This window comes from Electrophorus electricus, chromosome 20 (genome assembly GCF_013358815.1).
Source record: "Electrophorus electricus isolate fEleEle1 chromosome 20, fEleEle1.pri, whole genome shotgun sequence".
NCBI classification, from domain to species: Eukaryota; Metazoa; Chordata; class Actinopteri; order Gymnotiformes; family Gymnotidae; genus Electrophorus; species Electrophorus electricus.
The window spans coordinates 14359102-14383337 of record NC_049554.1 but is presented as its reverse complement, the minus strand read 5'-3'; the positions used below and the strand labels follow the sequence as shown (position 1 = coordinate 14383337).

Genomic DNA, 24236 nt, shown 5'->3' with positions numbered 1-24236 from the left:
AAGTGAGGGGTCTGGAGTCAGCAGCCAACTTCCTCCCTCGAAAAGCAGCAGAAACTTGCATCTACTGCTCCTGTTTTCCACGTGAACTCGCAGAAAAACGTTCAAGCGACTGAGGTTGCGCTTCGTTCTCAGGCTGCAGGCGGGCTGCTATCTCTAAAGCTGCCCCACCACCTCCTGCCCCGGGGGAGCGGGGGGGGATTACGGCATGCCTTGCCTTTCTGTGTCGACTGACTTGTGGCAAGCTCTCGCATTATCAGATTTTTATCGTACTTCCCGTCAAGGAAGGCAGCCGTTATTAATAGCTGAGACTTCTGAGCTTTTCTTCCTTGTAATGATATGTCCGTGACATAAACACAAGAAGGATCACAAAAGAATTAACACGTGCAAATGACTTTCATAGATGATCATGTATGCTTTGCTGCACGATGTAAATATATATATATATATATATATATATATATATATATATATATATATATATATATATATATATATATATACAAAATCACAGGTGCCTGATTATCTCACTCTTTGTGTATTGATTTTGTTCATAAAAAAACTTAGATCCCCACCTTTTAAAATGTAATATGTACGAAACAGTGTTAGTGGAAGTCAATTCAGGCTGTAACGAAACAATACTAGATTACATACGCTGTCCGCGTACGAACTCCAGATGTGTGGACATAGCGCCCTCAAGTGGTAATGCAACACACTACACACGCAAAAAGGAAACTATTTAGAACCTGCAACTGAGCCAAGTCAGCATCTACTAGAGCATTCTCTTAAGACTTGGGAAAGTACTGCAATTGAACCTTTTGAAATGGAAAAGGGACTGAAGAGAATTTTAACTGATAACATCGACATTTTAAAATAATAATATGATAAATAATAATAATAATAATTATTATTTCAATGATTATTCTTCACTTTATGAAAAAGCTGTCATACTGACACCTAGTGGTCTGGAAGATTAAGAGGTTCTGTACCATATTTTAAACAGGGCGACCTCTTTGTGAGGGACCTGCTGTATGCAGCAAAAACTGGTTCATTTGAGGACTACCGAGCAATTGGATTCTTCATCCAATGTGAGCTGTACTTTATAATCACACATAAATGTTGTTTACTACTTTTTGTTGGTGGGAATGTTTTTATTGCTCCTTTAAGCAAGCGATGAAAACAGGATGAGGTAACAGTGATTCTGGTTTAACAGCTTTGGGCTTGTCAAGTGAACCAAGCCCAGTCTTAGACAGAGCATTTCACGCCAAACCTAATCAGACATCTAACTCAGGTAGTTACATCAGTTAAAGGCTCCAAGGGAAGAGTTCACAAAGCAACATTTCAATTAGCCCAATAACTGTCGTGAACAAAAACCTGGAGTCCTCTCCTCTGGAACATGAACAGTATTATGCATTTTAGTGCCCTTATACCTGGGCATCCTGCTTTGAGATACAGTCCAAGGTAAGCCTGCTCCAGCATATACAGATTACAAATTTTGTAAAATTCTGGTCTAGTCTCACTAATTTTGGCATTGACTACACAGCAGGCTAGGGCACAATGCACCAAATTCTCTTAACTACAACTTGCAATGTTATTGTGAACCTCAAAGCATAGGGTTTGATAGGGTTTACATCTTGAAAGAAGAGTCCACCTGTAAATTGCCTTTATCAACAAAAACTTGCAGACATAGGAATAGTGGCGTGTAAGACTCTAGAAGGCAGTGCGTACACGGAACGCCATAACCAAGTGGCTGGCCGTAGTGTTCAGAAACAGCCTGGAAGGTCAAAGTGAGATACACCCCGAGAGGTGGCGAGGAATGACTGATCCTGTGGGACTTCAAGACAGAAAAAAATGTTAATGGCTAACCCTCTGGACATAGTAGTGGTGGATAAACAGCAGAGGAAGTCTGTAGCAATAGATGTAGCAATTGCAAGTGATGGCAACACCAGGAACAAGGAACACGAAAAGCTTGAGAAACCAAAGGCTGAGTGAAGAACTAGAAAAGATGTGGAAGTTGAAGGCATCAGTGGTTGCTATGGTAATCGGAGTTGGGGGGGATGGCTCCAGGAGCTCCCAGGAGCAACATCTGAGATCTCCGTCCAGAAGAACATATTCCTGGGAACAGCTACTACAGATGCCATGTAGGAGACTCAAGCTCAAGGGCCAAGGCCTCCGGTGAGGAGTCACTACAAGTGTTCTCCACGGAGAACCTTCCCCAAACAGGAATAGCAGGCTCAGGTGAGGACTTAAAAATGTTGTTCAATTTAATATCAATGTAACATTCAAACTAAAACCTACTACACATGTCAGTACCCTGAAAGCTTTTGCACACAAAAAGGGGGGGGGGGGAATCCTTACAAACTCTGGTGATAAAACAGTTGCTGTTAAAAACTCACATCAACTAAATAAAGACCAGCATGAAGTAAACAAACAAAACATTCTTTAATTTTGTTTGGGTACAAATAGATCACTTATGACAAATTTTCTATCCAAAAAAAAAAAAAAACCCCAAGAAACAAAACAGCTCCCCCCCCCCCCAAAAAGCATACAGCGCAGCCCAACATTCCTCCACTCTGTCCAAATCGTTAATTTGACACACTCTGTAGCAGTGTGATGTTATCTCCTTTTAACATGATCCTCCCTGAAAAGAAAAAGAAAATTATTAATACAGGTTTTCCATCAGGAAGACATTTCTTTATTAGAGTGCTTGAAACGCTACTTACCCAGAGGTTTTCTGTTCTTCGTCTTCATGTGAACTTCCTCGGCATCATCCAGAACCAAGTTCATGTACTCGTCAAAACCCTGTAGTCAGGGGCAACAACCCAACATCACAGCAGAGGTGAGTGACTGTTCCCAGTCTGAAGCAGACATCCTTTCTCTGCATGGTCATTAACTTCACACCAAGCAGCAAAAGAAATATAAGTGGTGAAAGGGGAAAAAATAATAAAATTTAAAAATGTAAATAATTATGCAATACATGTTCAAAATGATTGAACAAATGACAACGTTTGTCAGAATAACAGGAAGGGCTTTCAACTACTGTTCTGTCATTACGAGTAGACTGCAGAGGTTTTTCTCCTCGTGTTTTAATGTAGAAGACAGCACCTGGCTGCCACATTTAAAAAAACAAGAAACAACACGCACAACATGCAGATATTTCTAGAAGTCTTTCATATCTTCTGGAAAATGTACCATCAAATGAAACTTCTTGTCAATAAATCTACTGTAAAATTTTTTTGCTGTTTAGGATGCATACAAAACAGTCATAGGAATAAAGTTATTTAGACTGAAATCTTCACAAGTAAATGTAGTCAGCAGTGATCCACGCACCATCTCAACTTTCTTTATAGGAAGTCTGTCACCCAAACATTTCAACACATTATACAGACTGTGTTTACATGCTTGTCAAGGAGAAATGTCGCTAATGTAGTAATTCTTTCAATTTTGGAAAAGTACTTTCAAAGTTAACACATTTTCTTGTCAAGAATTTTTCTGGCAGTACAGCATGTTTTTCTGAGACCACAGTACAAGTACCTAGCAATGTCAGACGCGTTCTGACGCCAGTTCTAAAATAGTTTTTTATGACAAATTATTTTGAGCTTGGATCAAGAGTGAAAGTTACAATGGGATGTTTTTTTTATGGCAGACCATCTGAGAAGAAACGCATCCGCTCTTAAATTTAAATTTAAAACATTGGTATTACAACCATGAAATCTATGCAGGAAACACAAGAGTTATACTGTACTAAAGAGTTATACTATACTATGCAGGAAACACAGTTATACTGTGTATGACTATGTATGTGACGAATAAACCAAACTTGAAACTTGAAACAAAATGGTCCCAAGTGTATATTGCTAAAACAATTTGAACTTGGATCAGCTACAGGAAACTTACAAGGGGATGCATTTTATGGAAGGCCGTCTGCTAGGAAATGCATCCCCTCTTAAATTTACATTTACGTTTTTATCCAAAGCGAATAACAATTATGACTGAACCCAACTTGAGCAATTGAGGGTTAAGGGTCTTGCTCAGGGGCCCAACAGTGGCAACTTGGCAGTGGTGGGGCTTGAAACAGCAACCTGCTGATTACAAGTCTAGTACCTTAACCACTGAGCTACCACTGACTATGCTGTGTTACATCTATATACAAGATGTATGTATATGCAAGTTATAAAATATAGAACTCTGGGACTTTTACATATGGTTGCGATGAAACATACTTCTTATTTATTAGTATGGACAGTTCTCATGTAAATGAACACCAACCCATTCCTGATTATATCACCATCATCCAACAATCTTGCCACATTAACAATATTAAAAATCATATGAATTAAAATACTTCTGTCGGTTCCACTGTTATTGACACCAATCAGAACTGCACTGAAGTTCTGTGGCAGCTAGCTGGTTATGGCTTTCCATCAGAAATGGAACAAACGAATGCCTGACTGGTTATCTCCGTTTCTTACTATAGCAGCTGTTATATGATAAAACATGACTAAACTATGGGACATGTTCTTTTGACCCCTGGGGCTCTGACCTTTAAGGAACATCACTGTAGTGAAATTGGTTGTTTTCTAACCACCAGCAGACACTAGAGATTTAAGAAGGTGTGGGTGTGTGTGTGTGTGTGTGTGTGTGTGTGTGGGGGGGGGGTGTTTCCACAGATGTCCTGTTACCCTTACAAATAATTTTCATGAATAAGCATTATATATAAGGTGTGAGATACTATCTATTAATTAACAAGATGTGAATGACACTTGTGCAATTAAAAGACTAAACCTCAATAGCTTTCTCCATCAGATTACCTGCCCACATTAAAGTAAGAAAACAGGCATCAAGGTGCAGATACAATCTTGAGAAAAGTAAATTATATAAAGATAGTCCTATTCACTGGAGCACTGGAAAATCCCATAGGCTATGTGTGCAAGTGGAGGTACTTATTGTGCCAAATTCTAAGTGGTTAAACGCAAAGCTACAGAGCAGTGTTCTAATGGACGATACAAACAAGGACTGAAAATGTTCACTCACAATAATACAGCCCTCTATCCGCATGTTGACCTGTTCGTATAGCCACACCTGGATACGAGAACGCTGCAAATAGATGAAAAGACATGTACCAAGAGTTCAAACAGAAAAATAACCATAAGTTACTAAAACCTTCCACATTATATAATATATGAACTATATTATATGAACTGTAGGTTTAATAAAACAAAGGAGATTACTTAATGTTTCCATATGACATGGTGAAAGATACAATTCACAATATTGCCAGTTGCAAACAACACTGGACAAATGTACTCACAACATATATAACACTTTATATTATTTATATCTGAAGTTATTGGTTAAAGTAAAACAACGATTATAGTACAAAGCCCCCCTGGGACTAACAACTTGAAAGTGGCAATATCACATCCAAAGGACAATCTGAACTGTAAAATCCAAAGTGTACTTACATTCTGCAGATATCTGAAAATAAGATTCTGTAAACGCAAGTCAAGGACAGAAACGATCAAATGAAGCTAAAGAGTCAAAGCTTCGCTGTCCAACAGACCTTACCAACCTAGCGTCAGTCCTGAACTCCATTAACCGGCTAACTCAGAGACCTGGCGACAATTACAAACACTCTCCCCACTCTCAGTTATCTGTAAGCAGATCACAAAGTACAAACTAGCAAGAAATGCTGTTGAAAAGTCGCCAACAGCGCAGTTGGAGCTCTGTTTATCCAGCAGGACGACGATCAGATCTTACGGGTGTAGAGGGAGCTAAGCTAACAGGCTAACCTGCTAGCTCACTAACCGGCCGTGACCGTGTGAAAGGATACGATGGGCTGCACCATAACCTTCTGCACCTTTTGACCTTGTCCTCTGTACGCCATCGTCTTAAATCTGTAGCAAGGACACCTTGAAGAGAAATGACTTTGTCCGAGAGGAGAAACGGCGCGATAACGAAACGCTCACGTTGTTAAGGCGACAATGGCCGCATGAGCGGGGAAAAAGAATGACGTACGTCTAAGGACTTGTTGCGCCGGCAGCGCCGCCGGCGTCTGGGAGAAGAACTGCAGCGCCGCCGGCGTCTGGGAGGAGAACTGCAGCGCCGCCCGCGTCGGGGAGGAGAACTGCAGCGCCGCCGGCGTATGGGAGGAAAACTGCAGCGCGGCCGGCGTCTGGGGGGAGAACTGCAGCGCCGCCGGCGTCTGGGAGGAGAACTGCAGCGTCTCCATCACGACGGTTTACGTCGCCTTCTTGTGGTAAACACACAGACAAACAGAACAAGTAACACAACATCAGACGGCAGTGGCAATGCGGTCGAAACCGGCGCAAATGTTGAACGTTTGGATTCAACGTTCAAAAACTTTTCATACAGTGTGTTTATTGAAATAATCCCATTCAGCAAAGTATCCTTTAATAACACACTTCCATATTACGTGATTTAACACATTTTCAGACTGGGGTTGGTTGGAGCACTTTTGCCCTGAGCTTTCCACCCCTGTGGAAATGCTGTGGAGTCAAAGAAACCAGTTCAGGAACGACGTTACTGGTCGTGCAGACACTGACGACATAAGCAGCATTGGGACACACACGCATGTCGGGTGTTGGTCCGGGTGTCGGTTCTGTTGTCCAAAAAGACGCTCAGAGGTGAGCATTTCAACCAGTTTTAGCCTACTCAAAACTGTTAATTAAAAGATAACTGTGGTAACGTTATCATCTGGGTTTTCTCTGACAAAAACTAACGGGATGGCAACAGTTAAATGTAAGTTTTCACTAGCGAAGATAATTAGCTATCTTAGCTACCTTGTAGACGCTTACTAGGTTGTGTGCCGTGTGACTCGTGAACTGCAGTGTTGTAGTAAAGATCTCATACTAATGCAATAAAACTGTGTATTTACCTGGCTGGCTAATATCGTTGTGCAAGTGAGAGCCGTTTTATCACTTAGCTAAGTAAGATACCTGTCTGGAATGTTGTTATTAGCTAGCTAATGTTTCAAGTTTAACTAGCTAGCTAGCTAACATTATTAGCTATAAGCTTGTGGCCTACTTAAAGACGAATCGTACAGCATTCATTCATTCCTTCATGCATTCCTGAGTGAAATAAAACCGTTGCTTGTAGTTCAGTAGAATGTCTGCAGCAGTAAACTAACTAACACATGCGGTTGGGTATCCTGCTAACCTAGCTGCCTAACCTGAATGGCTGTCCCAGAGTAATGTGCACAAGGCTCTTCTGTTTGTCCCGCAGCAGAGCTGAACGTGTTAAGGATGCTACGCTTGCGGTGCAAGGCTAAGAATGGGACGCATCTGATGCAAGGCCTAACGCACCAGTCCTGTGTCCAGGAGCTCAAAGACAAGGTCGAGCAGCTCACAGGAATACCATGTGATGTGCAGAAGATTATGGTGGGTTACCCACCATCTAGTCTGGACCTCCGCAATGGAGATGCCTCTCTGAAAGACTATCCTATACAATCAGGTGAGATCTTGTGTTGGCAGATGGTTTGTGGCTAATCTGAGTGGATTACCAGATCAGGATACCCATTGTCATAATTAGTGACCAGAAAACAGACCCATAAGACTTAGTTTGGGTATGTTAATTAGTACTGGCGGAATACCAGTCCCTCACCTAGTGACACCAGTGATGTATAGGCCGTGTGTGTTAATGTAAGAGAGAGAGTACTGTCATCATTATGTTAAGAAACTAAATATGGAAGTAACCTGAGGAGATGACTACTGTACGTTATTCAGTTATGCCCACATGGCTAAACTGGTTTATAGTGTATAGTCTTCATTACTTTGAAAATCTTTTGAATCACAGGAACTACTTTTTAAATGTAAAATCTGTCTTGAAATTTGAATGAATAAGGAAAAAAAGTTACTATATATATATTGGTTAAAAACACATTTTAGTTCCTGTTAAATTGGATTTACTACATTAGTGAATGGCTGCTGCTTATGTGCGTGTTAGAGACGTTATACATCTGGGTAGTGGTTATCCATCTCCTGCTAGTAGTTTGGTCATATTCATGTTCCACAAATATAATCTGGATAATCACTGGATCGATTAAAATGTTACTTGCTAACATATACTTGGCAGATCTCTCAGTAGCATGCAGTTACTGGGCATACATATCCAGCTATGCCACAGGCATAAAACCTGTCTTCAATCACGCTTCCCTCTGTTTGCCATGCCCACTGTTTTTAACCATTCCGACAGGAGACACTCTGATTGTAGAGGAGGAGAAGAACAAGCCGAAATCCCAGAGTAATGCTGCTGTGTTGAAAGGCCCCGCCCCTCGGCTGGAGCGCCGCGTGGTGCCAGCGGACAACTCCTGCCTTTTCACCAGTGTGAACTACGTGGTGGAGGGGGGTGTGTATGACCCAGCTTGCGCTGCCGAGATGCGCACGCTAATCGCTCAGATTGTGGCCAGCAACCCGGCCGCGTACTCGGAGGCAGTGCTGGGCAAAACCAACGAGGAGTACTGCAACTGGATCTGCCGCGATGACACCTGGGGCGGCGCCATCGAGGTGTCCATCCTCTCCAAGTTCTATCAGTGCGAGATCTGCGTAGTGGACACGCAGACGGTACGTGTGGACCGTTTCGGCGAGGACGCCGGTTACCACAAGCGCGTGCTGCTCATCTACGACGGCATCCACTACGACCCGCTGCAGAGAGCGGCTCCCGGCTCGGACGCACCGCCTCAGACTGTCTTCTCTACGGCGGACGACGTGATCCTGGCAGAGGCTCTGGAGTTGGCCGACGAGGCGAGGCGCAAGCGGCAGTACACGGACGTGAACCGCTTTGCCCTGCGCTGCATGGTGTGCCAGACTGGCCTGGTGGGACAGAAGGAGGCCAGGGAGCATGCCAAGGAGACGGGCCACACCAACTTCGGTGAGGTGTAGCGGCTCATTCTCGCTCCCACCTGTCATTTGGACCACCAGTACGTTGCCTCGCCTCACTGCCATCTCAGCATGTGTGTCGTCGTCCCCCCCACTCACTATATCACGGCGGTGTCCTCAGCTTGTTGCGGTTCTGCGGTTCTCTACCTCACATGTTATCCTAACCCCCACCACCTTTTCAGTATTAACTACTTTGGTCAACACTGGGTCTTGACATTTTTGAGGTTTAAGCATTAAATTAAATGTCATTTATATCAGCGTAGTATTGTAACTTTTTATTTTTTTTTACATGTAGCAGTTGTGTGTTGCCTAATGAGGAGCGAGACTGTATTCAAACCAAAACTTAAAGAACTTTAAATGCCTTGTGAAATGATTCCTTTTAAAAAAACTTAACACTTGCATTGCACATAGCATCATTGCATTTGTGTGATCCCCATTTTTAAAGTAACACTGCACATTTTCAGTACTGTTGATGGCATTACACATGTATACATGTGGGGAAATTCCCACAGTAACTAAATTCCCTTAATGGGGCAATCGGGGACGTTGGGAATAATTTCACCAACAATACTCACTGGCTCGATAACAGGTTACTTGAAGGAGTCACAGAGATCAGCGATGAGAAATTTGATGGGCTGCATTTTGGTTTTTGGAATTGGCAGCTTCACATTTTAAGTATTTGATAAGCTTTGGTTGTAGTGCTAGTTTGACTTCCAAGAGCGTGGCTTGTTTGTAGAGGACAACAAATGGTGCTGATTGTTGACTGGTGCATACATGAAATTGCATAGCAATTTCTTATATTAATGGAACTTTTTTTTTGTTGTTGTTTGTTTTTGTTTGTTTGTTTTTTAAACATCTGGCCATGCAAACACCTTTTATGCAAAGTTCTCTCAAGTGGCTATGAATGTTTATGTAAAGATGCGTGATCACGACAGTGGTGGTAACTTTTTTTTGTTCCTTCAGTAGAGAATTGTCATATTAGACCTTTTTTAATGTTTTGAAACACTGGGGCAAATGTCTTTTAATGTCTTAGCTTAGTGCAGTAACTAATATGCCTGGTTAAACTACACATAAAATGTACAGAATGTATAGTTCTACTGATGAAGAATACCATGACAACTCAATACATTTGCAGTCTGGTACTGTCCATACAATCCAATGCTTTGTAAGTTATTTTATGATTTTACTATATATAGTACCACTGTGAGGCCAAAGGAAATATGTTCATGTCATAGAGTTTGTTGGCCAGATTTGAAAGCGTTAAGATCTACTAATTTCCATGCTATTAATGTGAGATTTAAACTTAATTAGTGAGTAAAGGTAAAAAAGTAACTGGGTGTGAGAAACAGCATGCTATAATGGTTAAACCAGAAATAAAGGTCAGATTGAGACATTCTCTTGTTTGCTGCAACATGTTCAAGAGAACAGCGATAAGATTAATTACTTCCGATGGGGTTCTGGTCATTGACTAACGCAAACAGTCAATTCGCAGAAGTGACATTTGATAAATAGCCGTTTATTCATCAATTACGGCCAGTATTTACCATGCGGTGCTATCAGATTCCTGTAATAAATTATATATGGTTAAACACAATCGTTATCCATTCACATGGATTAAAGCAATGTCTAAAGAACCTTTTAGTAACTATTCAATTAAAGATGATTAAAGCTGTGGCTTGACTCGTGAGCCTCTTTGACTTTTGTTGCAGTCAGCGGTCTGCTATCTTCGTGTGTCAGGAAGGAGAACGTAACTCCGACAGAAACAGACTTCATTCAACAGCGCCCGGCCTTTGTTGCGTGCTATCGATGTCTATTGCTCAATAAAACGACTTTGGTTCACGTCCAAAACCGCAACACGCCCCGGACAGAAGCGTAAAGGGTTTACGCGCCTCTCGGCTGATGACAGACATCATTGGCCCAGGTTGGACTATCGTACCTGGCCGGTAATATCACACCTGTCGCGGAGTTCCACCTTCTACCCGTGAAAGTGGACGGCTCGCACTCGGCAATCTGTATGTTACCCAAACACTGGATTACCTGTAGTACTTTATAGTACAGGTAAGTTTATGTTCATCTTTATACGTTGGCCTATGTCAAACAGGTGGTCTGTTGAAAGTGCGACATGTAGCAGTTGAGTGTTGCCTAACGAGGAGCGAAACTATTTTAACCCAAAACTTAAGGAACTTTAAATGCCCTGTTGATGGCACTACACGGTTTTATATACGTGTGGGGAAAATCCCACAGTAACTAAATTCCCTTAATGGTGGAATCGGGGACGTTGGGAATAATTTCTCCAACAATACTCACTGGCTCAATAACAGGTTACTTGAAGTAGTCACAGATCAGCGATGATGAGAATTGTCCAGCGTTGTTTATCTTAGATTGGCAATAGCGATGCAGTGATATTCTTTGCACTAAACAGGATTCTATTATATTATCATAATTAAGAAAAATACTATTAATCAGATCAGAGAGGTGCTGTGAACATGGATATGACCATCAGCTTGGTCTCAAGACAGTAAAAGTCATTCGTGTTAAGTTGTCAAAACGAGATAAAGGCTAATTGAAGATTACGACATTTAAGCAAAAATCACTTTGAAATAACATTCATGTACTTTATTCTGATATGTCCAGCTGTTGTCTTCAGTAGCTTTTTTTTTTAGTCTTTTCCTAGTGCTGGGGCAAATTAGGCCACCTGTCTCTTGCCAAGCTTGAGAGGACACCAAAGTAGTTTTTAACACACAACCCTTGATGAGAGATCCACTTTTTCTCTTTTGCACATTTCACTGGAAAGAATTTGTCAACTGGGTTGGGGGTAATGGCAAAAAAACAAAGTGATAAACTGTAAGGAAACAGCCAACATAAATGCATAAATGCTTTTTAAAACACTACTCTGGCAAGGTTGAGTTGCACGTTTGAGTTCAACGGAAATAGCATAACATTAAAATGATAATGCTTTATTACAGACTAAACATAACTGGGAGATCACATGATCATAAACGTAATATCTTGTTTGCTGCATATATAAAATGATGGTCGTTAAGTGGGATGTTTAGGACATCTAATCAAGGTGCAAGGGAAAAAAAAATCAGTGACGAGTTAGGAGCAAAAAAATTCAGCAAACTTGCAACAAAGGCTATTATTTCGGCTTTTCACATTGGACTGCAATGTGAATATTTTCCTTTAGTGTTGACTACTCATGTCTGCACATGAGAATCTGTAGGCCCCCCTTTAAATTTGCATGACCCCAAGCAAAGCTGCCCTATAGCAACAAGAAAATTAATCTTATCTTCAAACACGTCATAGTCAAATATGTGGGACTGTCACTGTGGCGATGACACTGCTGGAATGTGTGAAACTTTTGGGGCCAGTTCTGTCTTTGGGAACCTTTTTTTTTTTTGGCATTACAAGGTAATGCCTTCATTTTAGTAGTTACTTCACTGACTAGCGGAGGCACGTTTACTGATCTTGAAGGTTTATTTTCTGGTCCTGATCATAATTTTCACAGTTAAATGTGTAAAAGTCTTAAAATAACAATGTAGAATAAAGGTCCTGCACACTGTTCAGATTCTCCCTGTTTCATATCTCCTGTATACTCCATGTAGAGTTGCATGCACACCTACACATAGAAGCCTGGATCTTCTAAATGAGCGATTCACAATTTTACATTCCTCTTGCATACTCAAGACTTGTCTTTTCTCATCAACAGTTATCATGGAGAGTACCTCAAATGCTTGTCAGAGGTACTTAAAGACAGGTCAAATTGTGTTTAATACTCTCAAAACATCTATGCCACAGTGAGAGTGTCTTGTTTGTCAGGACTTAAAGATCTGCATAGCTTTAAACTCAATAATAATTCACGGTATCTTTCAGCCATGTCGTTCCCATCCAAAGACCTTAGGGCAGTGTGTATTACAATCCAAGCCACCTGATTGCTACACTATCAGGTAATATATTGCAAACTGAACTCTGATACCCTCTGAACTTTTGGACTGACCTAAAAACAATATGTAACCTTAATAACAAACTGGTCTCACTTTTGATTCACAAATCAATGAGAGTATACAGTATAAGAGTTTGTACTGATTGCGTAAAATTTCACATGGACTTTTTTGTGTATTGGTATATAATAGAGATATGCTTTCTTTGTACAGTTCAAGGATCAGCAGAGGTTGACAATAAAGCTAAACTACGTTTAATTCACAATGCCAAAAAGTGACACTTGTCCAGATGGCGTTACCATAGAGACCACCAAAGAGATGGACAGTGGCGAGAGCTGTGACATAACGGTCAGTTTCAGCTCTTTCGTTGTGGACACATTCTACCCACAACGCATTGCAATCTCAGATTAGTTTACTCACTCCTCATATATTTGTAGCCAGTGTTCTGGCATAAGAAATCTCTTTGCTGTAATATAACGCATGACGTGTATCTTCCTGTGATTTTTAACGACTGCAGAGTAATGATGGCCTGCAGGATCTTTCAGCAGAAGAGAAGGCTTGTCTTATGTTCTTGGAAGAGACGATTCAGTCCTTAGATATGGAGGACAGTAGTCAATCCAATGACGGAGCCAAAAGTTTTCCCGCTCCTGGAAACACATCCAATGATGGAGCTGAAAATTTTCCCCCTCCTGGGTATGTAGCCACTAAAATAGCTAATCTTTCTGCTTCCATGGACCGAAGCAAGCACAAAGGTAAAAGTCATTTTCTGTTTAGTCTTTAACATAGAACATGCACTTAGCAGTCATTACGATATAAGGTGAGTAAACGTTTCCTCTTTCAGATGTACCAGAGCACTACTCTGATGAACCAGGGATGATCGGTAGTGCTAAGCACAATGAAATTCTGAATTACCTGGTTTCTACACCTTTGGTCCTGGCCAACAGCGGTGCTTATATTCCTCCCAAACCAGGAACAGCTGCTTCCCAAAAGAAACTGCCACCCAAACTGGAGACTGCATATAAGAGTGACAAGCCATGCCAGGGTGGCATTCACGTTCCATCAGAAGGGAACGTAGCAGTGCTTCCTCCAGCAGTCCCCATTAAAGACGGCAGTGAGAGAGGCCAAGAACTACAGGTTCAGTCAAAGTGTGTGTCTCTGTCCAACGAGTGTGTGGTGCAGCTACCCAAGTGTGTGTCTATGGTAAAAAAACATGAATCTGAGAAGCAAAATTCAGGTAGTAGAGGAACTCCTGAAGCCCGGAGCAGCAAGTCCAGTCCACCAGCCGTGGCCCCCAAACCCAGAAACATACCTTCGCACATAGCTGTCTTCAGTCACAAGGGAACCATCAGCCCAAATGCAGAGTCCAATATCCATTCCTTATTGACATCTCCTGGGAGCAGAGGAATGATGAAACCAGACAAAGCGAGGCTGGAGGCTTTATTCAAATTGGGTCTGCTGAAAGAGACAGAATCTGAACTGAAAGCATCCATCAAAGAAGACAGTCATGCTACTCAAAGCTGGAGCTCCCATCCAGAGTTGTCTAGGAGCAGGCCACTTTCTCCTAGTTTTTCTGCCGGGAACCAAGAACTGGCCGGCCAGCCGAGCCAGGGCAGCAACGTTCTCCGCCAACGCTCCGTTTCTGACCTATCAACGGCCCCCTTGCAGCCCTACTACACCAAGCCTGGGGTGGGTAAGGCTTCTACCCTGGAGAGGTCCCAGATGGGACTGGAGAGCGATATGTCCAACTGTCAAGCAGGTTCCAGCGGAGGCATAACCCCTTCATCTCCTGACAAAGCCCAAGTATCAGGGCAGTGGTCTGCTACTTCTCCAGCACCCTATAAACTCTCTCATGCTTCGGGTTCGAGTGTGCCGATGCCTAGCATGGCAGACGAACGACGGGAGGCCCTTAAGAAGCTGGGCTTGCTGAAGAGCTGAATGTTGCTCATCGTGCTTCACTCAAAGAGCTGAGGAACCGAACCAAAGCTGTCCGTTTTACCAATAAATAAAGGTGTTGTGATGGACCATCTAAATATCATGTATAATGTTAAGACTGACTAAATATCATTTTGATATCTGATTAGATTTCATTGGTGCATTTTTTTGAAAATATTTTCTCTGCTGTTTTTTGCTTTTTCTTTTTTATTACTTTTTGCAGCATCTTTCAGCTAAATGTCTCAAAATTAAACACTATGAATTATTCAGAGTGTTTGAGAGAAACAAATCCATTTATGCATTCACTTCATAACTAGCATGACACCTGTGTCCCCACATAAACAACACTACAGTCTGTTGGGCTCAGTGATCATTCCTGTCCCTGATGATCCCTGATAAACCCTGGATATCTTTTGGTTCACGCTCCACTTTGACAGATCACCCATCACTCAGTCTGCTCATCTAACCCACTAAGTGGATGAGAGCGTACGTACCATTGGGTGCATTGACGGATTATCTCACGTGGTGACCCACACCTGACAAGACTCGCACAAAAGGCCATTGTTTACATTATGCTGCCTCTCATATTCGTCACACATTAACCTCAGTATGGGTTTTCGGGGCGTGACAAACTTTTCAAACTTCATTGTTAGCCTACAACATTGCCCTCATTCTGGTTATAAGTGCACTAATATGACTAGGTTGTATGTATGAGCCCAGACCTTTGCTATATATGTGAGAGAGAGAGAGAGATTCAACATTGTAGTAACGTACAGTTTCCAGAGAAACATAACATCTGGGACAGAGGTCCTTCATCAGCTGTGCAGCAAAGTGTCTGTGTACTTTACTACAATGTTGAATATCTCTACATCTCTTACTAAAGTACACTCTAGAATCTTCTCTGGACGTGTATTTATATACACTCTGTCAGCTTTGAATTTAGCTGTGTTGCCACACCTAAAACAGAACTGTGTCAAGTCATTTGTGAAGATCAAAGGAACTCTGCATATTAAGTGATCTATAAATAAAGAATGCAATGTTCCTCTGGGAAACAACTGTTTGAAGATTAGTGATGCATCACTTTGTGCCATCGGTTCAGGGGAACAATAAAGAATTAGATTACATGAGACGGGGATAATAGCACAAATGTTATCTAGAAAATATTGCCTTGTGTTAGACAGACTTTATTATAGGTTCTAAAAGCAATTGCGGTCCCATTTTATGACCTGGCAAACCTGATTGAGGTAAACTTATCAGTGAATTATACTTTGGAAGCATGTTTAAAAAATGTTAAAATGATGAAATGTTAAAAGATTTTTCTTTTAACTGGATTGCCACAATTAAGTGTTTATTTTTTAACGATTGAAATATTAAGTAGTTGTATACCACAGAATTAGTCAGGGAACTTTCCTTCTTATGTAGCTCAAACCCTCTGTTGCTTTGATGTGCCATCATTTAAACGGTTTGACGGCTTTCTGAGTTTGCTCGAGATTTGTTCCCTTAATGATGCGTTTTTTGTCTCTGGATGTGGAAATTCACCAACATGAGTGTACAATAAATGTATTACTAAAAACACTGGACTTTGTTATACTTTATATTTAATTGTGAAAAAATACATGCCTTTATTACAGATCTGATCAGCTGTAGGAATTAAAGTACAATCAATCCACTGAAGTCCTCAGATATCCACTCACTATCCATGGTAGGATAACTCCAGTGCAAGTCTATGGTAATATGTGGGCACTGATATTAGGAACTATTAAATAATGTCTTGTCATGTATTATAGTGTTACTTATTGTATTCATCAGCTGACGAAGTTAAAGTGACTCAAAGTTATATTCAAATAATAAAGGACTGAGATCAGTCATCAGATAAACAGTATATCACTAAAATGCATATAAAAATAAATTTTTTGTAGAGCACTGTTCTTGTCTGCTAAAACTCTGCAAGAAAATTTTTTTGCAGACTTTAACTAGACATTTAAAACTTACGTTTTCACTTTCATAGAAAATAGTTCCTTAAGAGCAGCAGGAAATTTTGTTCTGCAGGTCTAACATTAGAAGGTGCACAAAAGGAACGTCACATACAGACAGCCTTGACAAACCGACATGCCATTGGTCAGGTGCCATCACAGGGTACGTGTGCTTTGCTCCTCTTTCTCCTGGCCTTGACAGTGATGGGCAGGATTCCGAGGGATTCCAGGCGAAAGGGGCGTGGGAGGAGGGCCTCCGTTCCGGAGCTGGCGCTGCCACTGGTCCGGCGAGGCGGTGCGGTCCCTGCTGCAGCAGAAGAGCCATGTGAAGCTGATCTTGTGTGAGAACTCCGCTGTCAAAAACTAGTCTCTGCACTGTCGTGCACTGCTGATTACAAAAATGTTAGAGCTATATTTCTGCAAGTTATCTTTTACAAACTTTATAGGTTTCTATGCAATGACAATCACAGCTACGAAGCTGAAGGGGTAATAATGAACAAGCATACTCTCTTCCCATCACCCTCACGTGTGCACAAGGACCTGCTCTCTCCCCGTCACCTTCACGTGTGCACATGGACTTCCGCTCAGCAGAGCTACTGGAAGAATCTGCTCTTACCAAGGCTCTTCTTGGACTCTCCCGCCAAAAGCTGGATGGGCCTCTTCACCCGGAAGTAGTTACTGGCAATGTTTTCACTGTCACTGCGGTCCAGCATCTCCTTATAGCGATCTTCCTCCTCCTCCTCCTGCACAGGCAACATACTGTAGTTGCGTGCGAGTCTGTGATTTAGAGCTCTGGACGACACAGGGCAGACACGCCTCCTTCCTGTACTAGCATCTGGGTGCTGGAACGAACCTCCACTGCCTGTCCAAACAGCACGGTCCCTCACTGTTCTCAAACAGACGGCCAACTCGGTTTTTCGAAAGCCGTTCAAACAATGTCTAGGCACTCGACTTATCTCCTATCTCATACTCCATCTTTTAGGTGCCTGCAAAATGCTGGAAGTGTAAACCTCTGGTGGTCACAAGGTAGAAGTAAATGATCTGTAACATTCTGAGCATTTCTGCGCTGCCAAGATGGCTTCTGAGTCAGTGAGGGTGGTTGTGAGGTGCCGGCCTCTAAATGACAGAGAGAAGGCTCTTAACTGTAAGATGGTGGTATCAGGAACCACTGAAGAGCCCCCAGAACAGTATACATTTGATGGAACGTACTTCATCAGTCACCACACTGAGCAGATGTACAACGAGATCGCATATCCCCTGGTTGAGGTAACTTTTCCCATGTGGTTCTTCGATAGGAATCAGACCCCCTGTGACCATGAAGCTAATTATTTGACTATTTTCCCACACCTGATCTGAAACAGAATACTGTGGCACAAATAGCTAATCTGACCTAGATCACACATCACCTTCACTAAAACCTTACACATACTGATAATTAACCAGAAGGACGTTGTCACTGCGTCTTTGTGTAAATGGATCTGGATGTTTGGACTGTATTTGGTTGTGAGAGTCTTAGTACCGTGAAGAGCTCCGATGAGTCTGAGGCCGAGTTTGTGCGTGCTGTGGGTCTGGAGGTGCTGTTCACTGCTGCAGGAGGCACTGCTAAGAAGAAGAACCACCCGCCCCCGCTGACATAACTAACTTATAGCCAAAAACCACACACCCACACATCACTAATATGTCACTAAAACAGCCAAGATGAGAAGCTGTCTCACACCAACACTCTCCAAACAGATACATAAAAACCAAAAGACTTGCATTGTTATGCCTGTTTAACTCGTTTTGTTTTTTGTTTTAAAAACGAGAAAAACAAAGAAACCCTCTTAATTTTATTTCAAAGATAACAGCAATACCTACTACCTTCATTCACATCTGCAGGTCTCGTTTTGGCAGGAGAGGGGACTTGTCTCCATTTGGAGTGGACTGAGGTACCTTTCTCACCTGCAGGGAGCGCCGTCTTCTGCACCAGCACCGCGGGCAGCCTCCACACACCGCCCTCCTCGTCCCACACGGCCTCCTTGCGCACACGATCCGGGTTGCTGTAGTTGCAGTCCCTGCGCATCAGAGGCGCCATGCGCTCGACGATGCCCTGCAGGAGCTGCGTGTCCTGCTCCAGACGCCTGATGGTGACCAGGTAGTCGTCCCGCTCAGCCTCAAATTCTGCCTGCAGGTCGCGGATCTCCAGCCGGGCAGCTTTCAGCTGGCACACGGCGGTTGTGCCGCATGAAGGAAAAGCGCTCGACTCAAACCGGGACTGGGACAATTCTTATCTGAATTTGTCTCCAACACATGATTATAAAGGTTTTGGCTAGCCAAGCTGAGGTCAGACGTAATAAGGACAGAATGGGTATCTCCACTGTTTACAAAGTTTAAATGATCACTAAACAAAACTAAGATACTATTATGTGAATAAGATCATGCTAATCATGCTACTCAATTTGTTTTTATTCATTGTTAGCAAAGCAAGGATTTCTGGGTAGTGCCTCAAGATTGACTGAACACAGGCACACATGCGTGCACACACAAGCCACGCACACGATCCAGTGCCGAAAGGCCACCTTTCCCTGCGTGCTCTCCAGAAGTCTGCTCTTAGCGTGGACCTCCTCCTGGATGGAATCGTAGACGTTGAGCAGCACACTCTCGCCGTCGTCACTCGCATGGCTCAGGGCCTCAACGAGCTGCTTCTTCCTCTGGCTGGCCAGAGTCTTCCTCTGCCTGCGACGCTTCCTCAACTCCTCATTCCGAGCCTGCTCACCACCCACGAACTCCTGCTCCAGCTGCTGGAGTCTGCGGGAGCAATCAAACATTCCTGATCATCACCACCACTCAGCTGCCTTCGCTATCATCACCATAACGGACAACAATTTGAGCAATTGCCGAGGGCAAGATTATTTTTTAATTTCGAAACTAGATTTGTCATTTTTACAAAAAGGTATACTTTTTTTTTTTTTTTTTAGCATGGATCTATCTTATTTAAGTCTGTGTTGGGCAATATTGAGACAGATTGACACTATTTCATCACAGGTTGTTTCTCTGAGAGATGACCCTGTGCTCCTGTATGAGCTGCCTCACCTCTCCAAAACATGTGTCTGGTCGACTGGAGCTGGAGTAGCAACAACTACAGTGTCGGACACAGAACGCTCCTTCCCATGTCCTCCGGCGATGCTGTCGTCCAGAGACCCTTCACTCTCCTGTGAGAAATGTTGTGCGCGTTTAACAGAGTGGTGACGCCTTTCCCTAAAATCCCTCATCTGTTTACAGACGAGTCTTTAAACATGTCCGGCTAAGAAGTGAGAAAATGTTTCTTCCTACCTTGAACATGTCCTGTGTGATGTCTGCAGGCTCTGCTGAGGCCCCACAGAACTGCTCTACTATAAACACAGGTCAGTGGCACTGAACATCACACACGGAGAACCTCATCACTGGTCGTTCAAAAGGACTGTGCTGTAGCAGCATGTGCCACTATGTAACGCTACCAGTCTTGTCTGCCCGGCTGGCACGGGGCCTCTCCAGACTGGACAGCTTGGTCTCGTAGGATGCCCTCAAGGCTGCAATGTCCTCCTGAAGCTTAGCTCGGGACTCCTGCTCTGCACTGAACTCCACCTGCACCCTAGCCAGCTTCTCCTCATACTCCTGCACAGAGACAAAAATGGACAAACCGCCAACGTCTGCCAGAGCCTGGTGCTGTGAGAGGAGTTTAGTCCAAACCTGAGCTACTCCTGCTCTGAGGATATATAATGATAGAGTATAATGGAGAGTGATAAGTAGACATTGTTTAGCTAGTAGTGAGAGCGTCTTCTACGTTTCATTCTCCCACCCACCCGTTTAATCTTCTCCTTCTCAGCGTCGACATCCGCGGTGTTGCTCTGAGGCCTGGGCCCGTTAGCTGGAGTCCCCTCGGGCTGGTGACCTGCTATAAGAGCTGACGGTGCATAAAAGAAGCATTTGTCTTGTACTTGCCCTCCTTTAGAATAAACATGAAGAAAAAATATTTAATTCCACCAAACATGCTAATTAGCCAATGTAACCCATGTCATTAACAGCATGAGCGCACTGTTCTACGGTGCCTTTAAACGTAAACATACGAACGTTTGTGTAAAAGTCCGCTGGTGGTTTTTATTTTTCTCCATGCTAATTTTGACCTTTTAGTCCATGCTGCAGGCAAGAATGCGTACATTCACGCTACCTTGAACAGCTCAAGTCCTTGGACCTGGTGACAAGGCCACACTAATTCAAAACGGCTAACTTATGTCCACGGCCTCTCCGATGCTGCCAGATCCCCGCCGGATCTCGTTCATGATTAGTCTTGCTAGCTATCTTAGCAGTTTGCTTGAAACTGTTATTTGAATCTTGAATAGCACAAAAATAACTTTGCTGAGGCCTTACCTCGTAGAGTTAGGATTTGTCAGCTAGCAAGTTTAGAGACAGTGAGCAGGGTAAGAACAGCAGGTTCCTTTTTGGTGGCTCTTACAGTTGATGCCGGTGGAGCCCAGCTGGCCCGAGATGAGCGCTCGCAGCTGTCTGATCTCCTCCCGGTACTCGCGCAGGAGCGCGTCCTTCGGGTCCTCGTTGATGCGCGGGACGTTCCGGATGCTTTTGGCGCGGTTGGCGTAGCGCAGCGTGCTCAGACTCTCCTCGTAGTTGTTGTCGGCGGGAGAGAGGCAGGCCACCATGAGCGTGCGCGTGTTGCCGCCCAGCGAGTCCTGCAGCAGCCGCGTCAGCTTCGAGTCGCGGTACGGAATGTGCCTGGACCGGCCGTCCACCAGCGCTGAGATGACGTTACCCAGGGCGGACAGCGACAGGTTGATCTTGGTGGCTTCCTGAAGCCGGTCGCCCGTGGCACCAGTCTTGGACTGACGCTCGCTTCCGGCGAGGTCAACGAGGTTGAGCTTACCGGCTCGTAAGTGGTCTTCGCCATCCGCATCTGTTTTGTTTTGTTTTTTGAAGACAAACGTTCATGAATTTCTCACTGATGGTCCGACCAAAAGCAAACCAACGTTGATCATAGTCACATTTCAAGATCCAAACATTGCAAACGGGAAACGTTTTCTTAAGGGAGGGAGATAGATATCAATTCCACACCTGTGTTGAAGATCTCCAGGTAGATAGTGAATATAGAATGGGAGCGCGAGGAGTCTTTGTTCATAAGTGTGTATCCAACGGAGCGATTCTTCCAGCCCAGCTCCATGACCCGCTCACATTCCCCCACGCTGTGCACAGTGTGCATAGAGAGGTCTCGCACGTAGATGCCCCGCTCTGGGTGCTCCTTCAGCTGTTCCACATACATAAACACACACGTGCATGTTAGAACCCCCTAGAAACTAATTTCTTCAAACAACAGCTGGCAACATACCTCCAGCTTCTGTTTGGTGTCTCTCCCCAGAAGGTCCCTGATTTCTTCCCTGTAGATTTCAAGGTATGAGGCCCGCACAAGGAACTTGGCGTTTTCTGCACACTGTAACACACAAACCATTACTTAAGCTGCTATATCTGTGCTATACTCATTATCATTTGATGCACGGAAACTATATTGTGATTAGACTCCCCACTGTAACAGAATCCGATTGTGTACACATGTATCCCTCCTGTATTTTTATTCCAGCTCTGAGATGCCAGCTCCATCTCCTCAGGTAATGACCGGGCCCATCATAACCTCAGAAAGGTGTATACATGCATGGAGGTCTCCAGCACTGGGATTAGGAGCTGCGTCCAAGCAGTCATGTGGCTTTCATGCATCCCCCAACAAGCAGTACAATAAAAAGAACTAGAGAGAAGATATGATAGCACTTCAGTCATCCTCATCAGTCTGAGGAGTCTTACCTGGATGGTCTCGAAAACGTGATCAAAAGCTCTTGGTATGACCCCTTTCTGAGATGGGGGGTCCACCACACCCTGCATGGTAAATGACTTGCCACTGCCGGTTTGTCCATAAGCAAAGATTGTCCCATTGTATCCCTCGGTTACCCCCTATTGTTAAAGAAGTAACCAAAAAAAGTTGAATTAATGAAGCATTTTTCACTACACTTCCATAAGGGCCATGGCATCACAGCCTGCTGGACTTGTTCCTCCACTGTGAACACGTGGGTATTGCTGTCATGTCATTTTTATCTTGATCCCACATTATAGCAAATACATGATCCTATCTCTTCTAGGTCAGATTACTATCTGTGCTGCAGTATTCTGTTTCAGATAAGGTGTGTGTGTGTGTGTGTGTGTGCTAGTAGTCAAATAATTAGGTTCATGGTCACCGAAGGGGTCCGTTTCCTATCGAAGAACCACATGGCATACCTCAACCAAGGGATATGCGATCTCGTTGTACATCTCCTCAGTGTGGTGACTGATGAAGTAAGTCCCATCAAATGTAAACTGTTTTGGGGGCTCCTCAGTGGTTCCTGGTTTCTGAATGAAACACTGGCAGCGGCTGGTATCGACCGATACCACCATCTTACAGTTAAGAGCCTTCTCTCGGTCATTTAGAGGCCGGCACCTCACAACCACCCTCACTGACTCAGAAGCCATCTTAGGAGCTCAGAAACGCTCAGTTCACGCTGCTTGTAAATTGCATCTCGGGTTTATCTGTAATGACATCAAATTGATAGAATTTCATTCAGAGAGTTTAATGCACATGTTTAACTGCGAGGAGGGAACCTAATTAAAATACCACGCTCGAGAGTGAACTGCCTCGCATAGGACTTCTGATGGTCGCGTTTTCTATGTTAAGAAAAACGGAACCGTTAAATAAATACCTAAATAACTAACTAACTAACTAACTAACTAAATAAATAATCTGCTGTGTTAATGTTGTAGGCATCATCCTTTTGTCCATAAGTTAGTTCGCGTCTGCTAGGTGAGTACTAGAAGCTGGTTTATAACATTTATTCAAGTTGATGAGAGCTCGCTAGCCTTTAAGTTCTAGTTTCATTTTTCTCGCTAAAGAACAGGTACACCACAGGAACCTTACACTAGCCGTCCTCCTTCATTTCCATTAAGGTATTCCCAGGTTAAGATGTTATAAAAAGGTTAAACTCACTCATCACCTCACTCATCGCCACAGCGTCAGGGGCCATGGCCTTTTCCGTTGCTTGGCAACCTAAAACACGGCTTGCTCGGGTGGCCGTTTTGTCGCCGCTCTCAGGTATAGCGCCCCCAAAAGTGCAACTTCACCTCGACTAAAGTAAACGTCTACATCTAAACCGGTTACAAACCGAAACACTACTAATCAAAACACCGTCTTAAGACCAAAAAAAAGAGGACCAGACAAGGTACGCTTTCAAATAATTTATATAAAAAGTAGATTACCTTGTGATGGTGAACAGAAAAATACAGAACTCCATTTGTTAAAGTGCTTCTGTAATTTGCACATAAAAGCCCTGGAGGTGGTAGTAAAAAAAAAAAAGGAAGCTACTAAAGGTTTAAATAGCTCATACATCAAGCTGTAAAAATCAAATTTGAATAGAGCAGATCATATTGTGGTTCTTTACAGTTTGACACCTCCA

General features: G+C 43.2%; 4 protein-coding genes across 16 annotated transcripts; 2 read left to right on the top strand and 2 right to left on the bottom strand.

Moving 5' to 3' along the window:
* Positions 1-2421: 2421 nt before the first annotated feature.
* snrpe (small nuclear ribonucleoprotein polypeptide E) lies at positions 2422-5998 on the bottom strand. The gene is made up of 5 exons (XM_027024952.2): positions 5831-5998; positions 5463-5489; positions 5032-5094; positions 2721-2799; positions 2422-2638 (listed from the first exon to the last, which is right to left on the bottom strand). The coding sequence occupies exons 1-5, from the start codon at positions 5882-5884 to the stop codon at positions 2583-2585; spliced, it is 279 nt and encodes a 92-aa protein (XP_026880753.1). The 5' UTR covers positions 5885-5998; the 3' UTR covers positions 2422-2582.
* A 282-nt stretch (positions 5999-6280) lies between these two features.
* yod1 (YOD1 deubiquitinase) lies at positions 6281-10048 on the top strand. 6 transcript variants are annotated; one of them, XM_027024903.2, is made up of 4 exons: positions 6281-6644; positions 6754-6759; positions 7338-7470; positions 8212-10048. In XM_027024903.2, exons 1-4 carry the CDS (start codon positions 6504-6506, stop codon positions 8895-8897), a joined length of 966 nt encoding a protein of 321 aa, XP_026880704.2. In that variant the 5' UTR covers positions 6281-6503; the 3' UTR covers positions 8898-10048. The 6 variants fall into 6 exon arrangements, with proteins under 6 accessions (XP_026880704.2, XP_026880712.2, XP_026880730.2 ...); XM_027024935.2 differs by having other exon boundaries at positions 6589-6644; positions 7243-7470; XM_027024942.2 differs by having other exon boundaries at positions 6597-6644; positions 7246-7470.
* An 867-nt stretch (positions 10049-10915) lies between these two features.
* Positions 10916-14985, top strand: zgc:158258 (uncharacterized protein LOC791186 homolog). The gene is made up of 4 exons (XM_027025253.2): positions 10916-10952; positions 13049-13183; positions 13353-13587; positions 13677-14985. The coding sequence occupies exons 2-4, from the start codon at positions 13100-13102 to the stop codon at positions 14768-14770; spliced, it is 1413 nt and encodes a 470-aa protein (XP_026881054.2). The 5' UTR covers positions 10916-10952; positions 13049-13099; the 3' UTR covers positions 14771-14985.
* Positions 14986-16369: 1384 nt separating this feature from the next.
* Positions 16370-23820, bottom strand: kif17 (kinesin family member 17). 8 transcript variants are annotated; one of them, XM_027024081.2, is made up of 15 exons: positions 23771-23820; positions 23029-23316; positions 22561-22707; positions 22094-22195; positions 21823-22012; positions 21212-21664; positions 20562-20662; positions 20217-20373; positions 20053-20111; positions 19813-19931; positions 19299-19527; positions 18682-18940; positions 18260-18342; positions 17357-17483; positions 16370-17047 (listed from the first exon to the last, which is right to left on the bottom strand). In XM_027024081.2, the coding sequence occupies exons 2-15, from the start codon at positions 23257-23259 to the stop codon at positions 16887-16889; spliced, it is 2418 nt and encodes an 805-aa protein (XP_026879882.2). In that variant the 5' UTR covers positions 23260-23316; positions 23771-23820; the 3' UTR covers positions 16370-16886. The 8 variants fall into 8 exon arrangements, with proteins under 8 accessions (XP_026879882.2, XP_026879904.2, XP_026879912.2 ...); XM_027024103.2 differs by having other exon boundaries at positions 16370-17044; XM_027024111.2 differs by having other exon boundaries at positions 18260-18339.
* Positions 23821-24236: the final 416 nt, after the last annotated feature.